Here is a 3274-nt window from a genome sequence, read left to right as displayed (position 1 = left end):
GCTTTGATTAGTCCATTTTATTATCTTGTTTTATTTTACAATTCTGCAATGTGCAGAAGATTTTTCATATCTCAAGAATTAATATAAGTTGCTATTTTTTTTTTCTTTCAGGAAAGTACTTTTACTCAACATAAATGTTTGTGTTACTACATATATTGTCTCAAGTTTTCTTGTTTGTTCCCATGAATTATATTGCAGCTTATTCTTATCATTGTTGTACATGGATTATCATTAGCTTTTCATGGTTTTGGTGATAGTCTCTGTGAGTTCACATTACTATTAGTTTCTCTCAATTCAAAGAATATGCTATAAAGATATACTGTAATTAAAGTACTTGAGAACTACATGCCTTTTCATTTTTCCTATCGTTTTCTTATTTTGGTGGCTAAGCTCTATAATCAATCAGTACTTAAATGGAAGAAGGGAAAAAAAAGAAACAATGGTAATGGTGATAATGATAATGATGTTGAAGTTGATTGAAGAGAAAAGTTTGGTGATAATAATATATAGGACATGTTTGTCTATAATGCTTGCCTTGTTTTTCTATTTTTCTTTTATATATTATGTCATTGGCTCTCATTTTTAATTACCCGTCTCTCAGTGAGTTTTACATAAGCTTTTCAACTTGTCAATTGAACTTGTCATCAAAGCCAAGTTACCTTATATAAAAATAAATTCTTCAGCAGTAACTTTAATTTCATCTTGTTATACTCTGCTAGATAAAGACTATACCATGATTGTAATATTTTAGTATTAGGGAAACAAAATATATGATAACTGGCATGAAAAATATCTGTCTTCATGGAAATGGTTTCGAGTGCCCCATATTGGTTGTTTTTACTGCACAATATGAAGCTTTGCATAATAATAAAATGTGTGTACCTTGTGTTCTTGCAATGCCGAGTTGGCCCGATCCTCTTTGGGGGGGAGCATAGGCAAGGCAATGGAAACAAATCTGATTCTTGGTGGGTGTTTGGTTTGATTATCTATTTACAGTATTGTCTTTTATGTTGGAATAAGAAAATCCATACTTACCATTAGTTTGTTGGTGCATTGCTTTTACAAATATAATATTTGTTGTATTCAGTTAATTTCATTTCTGTAATTATAACTTGGATGAATTCAGACCAATGAATGTTTAATATGCAATTTTTGAGTTAGGTTGTAGAGTCTAAAGTGTACATATTTGATTATTACTCTACATGATAGTGAACTAACAAAACACAAGGCACAAGCAAAGGCAGACACTCTTTAATTTATGGAACGTTCTTATTATAAACAACTTTATAAAATCAAATAGTTCTTGCAAGGGATGCTACCTATATTGCCACATTAGAACTTTGAGAGGAAACATACTAAAATTTAATTGGTTATGTTTTATTATAAATCTTAATTAATTGTAGTAGTATCATAGTACAACATCCTTATTCCTTACATTACTTAAATTTAGCATATCCCCATATTTGGTCATGAAGACAGATGAGCAGTATTATTTTAGTGCTTAAGTTTGTCCTCATTCTTTGCTTCCTTGAAATTGCACATGCCCATTTTATTGATAAATGATTCTTATATTAAGAAAATCATTGTGCAGATTTTTATTTTGTTACAGACAAGACAATGATTGTATTTTTTTTTTCTTAATTTTATTGTTACTTTGTTGGAATGGGATTGGATTGGATTAGTTTATGCTTGAATGTGTTAGTGAGCTTTATATATTGATATCCAACACTTATTGCCAACACTTGATTATGCTTCATTAGTTTGCATTAGTTTGTAACTTTTTAAATTAATTTTATTATTTTTTTACATAAATTTTAGAATTAATTTTATAAATACATGTAGATTGAATAGATGACAGGAACAGATTGTGAGGTGGTTATTATTGATAATAGCGAAGCTTCTATTTGGCCTGAAAAACATGAAGAAATTTTTATTGAACTTATGGAAGAAGAAGTTTTGAAGGGAAATAGGAATACTACAACCTTTACAAAGCAATCATGGAAGAGTATAAAGGAGGAGCTTTATGCACAAGCGAAGAGAAGTTACACTGATACACAATTAAGGAACAAATACAATCTGTTAAGACAAAAGTACAAGGATTTCAAGTCTTTAATGAAAGAGACTGGCGTAGGATTTAGTGTAGTGACTGGACAAGTTACTGCGCCAGATGAAGTGTGGGATAGGCTTATTCGAGTAAAAAATATTTTCAAATGAAAACTTATTGCTTGATTTTTAATAAGTGTTGGTATATTTATCATTATTATTTTATTTTATGTAGGTTAACAAGTCAGCTAAAAATTTTAGAAAAAATGGTTGTATACTTTATGGAAAGTTATGCGTTATTGTTGGTGATACCACTACAACTGGTTCCAATGCTCATCCTTCAACTCGGAGTCCTTCCATAAATCTTGATAATGATGATGATGATGCTATGTCAAAGAGTCCATCTATTATAGGAATCAAGAAAGTAGTTTTGATGAGGATGGTAGCAAAAGAAGAGGTAAATCAACTTCCACTACGAGTTCTCGATCGACAAAAAAGCAAAGTTCTCACTCGCATTAGCAGAAACATTAACAGTGTATAATGAAACTGCAAAGCGAAAGATGGAAGTGTATGAAAATTCAATGACATCAACAAAACATCACTTATTGGATGAGTGTATCAAAGCTCTCAATCAAATTGATGGAATTAGTGGAGAAGTATATGCAAAGGCTATTGAGAAATTTGAGAGCGAGGTGTCTAGAGCATTGTTTCTAAAGATGCCAGAACATAGAAGAATTGATTGGTTGAACTATTTGAAGTGATTTTTTCACTTTGTTTAACCTTTACACTTTATAATTGTTGAGATTTATGAATGACTTAGTTTGTATGACTTTGTTTGTAAGCATGACTTTGTTTGTATGAATGACTTGTTAGTAATTTACTTTAGCTATCACCTTTTTGTTGGGTTTTGTGCCCTAAATAAAATCCATTTCAATATAATCAGATTTACTTATTAATAAAGATCAGAAATAATATTTTATGTTGCATGGTTTACATGATTTATTTCATGATTATAGACATATAATGTATGAATTCTATTTAAGTCCAGAACATATGTATTTGTTAATGATTATAGTGTTGTCAACACAGTGGAATATAATCTTAATTATATGTTCGAAAGTCTATTCCCTGATTTGTCAGTTCACTGGATTTAGACTGACATGATAATCAGCGATAGGTATTCTTACACCTTGGATAAGTGTTATGTCCTTTCCAGGGCATTGGCAAAGTT

At 30.3% G+C, this 3274-nt stretch overlaps 1 protein-coding gene across 1 annotated transcript; it reads left to right on the top strand.

Annotated features, from left to right (window-relative positions):
- Positions 1-1851: 1851 nt before the first annotated feature.
- LOC115724522 (L10-interacting MYB domain-containing protein-like) lies at positions 1852-2804 on the top strand. The gene is made up of 3 exons (XM_061118149.1): positions 1852-2193; positions 2279-2500; positions 2598-2804. Exons 1-3 carry the CDS (start codon positions 1852-1854, stop codon positions 2802-2804), a joined length of 771 nt encoding a protein of 256 aa, XP_060974132.1.
- The last annotated feature ends 470 nt before the right edge of the window (positions 2805-3274 follow it).

The sequence above is a fragment of the Cannabis sativa genome, chromosome 6 (genome assembly GCF_029168945.1).
Source record: "Cannabis sativa cultivar Pink pepper isolate KNU-18-1 chromosome 6, ASM2916894v1, whole genome shotgun sequence".
NCBI classification, from domain to species: domain Eukaryota; kingdom Viridiplantae; phylum Streptophyta; class Magnoliopsida; order Rosales; family Cannabaceae; genus Cannabis; species Cannabis sativa.
The sequence above is the reverse complement of the archived record's forward strand: the minus strand, read 5'-3'. Positions and strand labels throughout refer to the sequence as shown.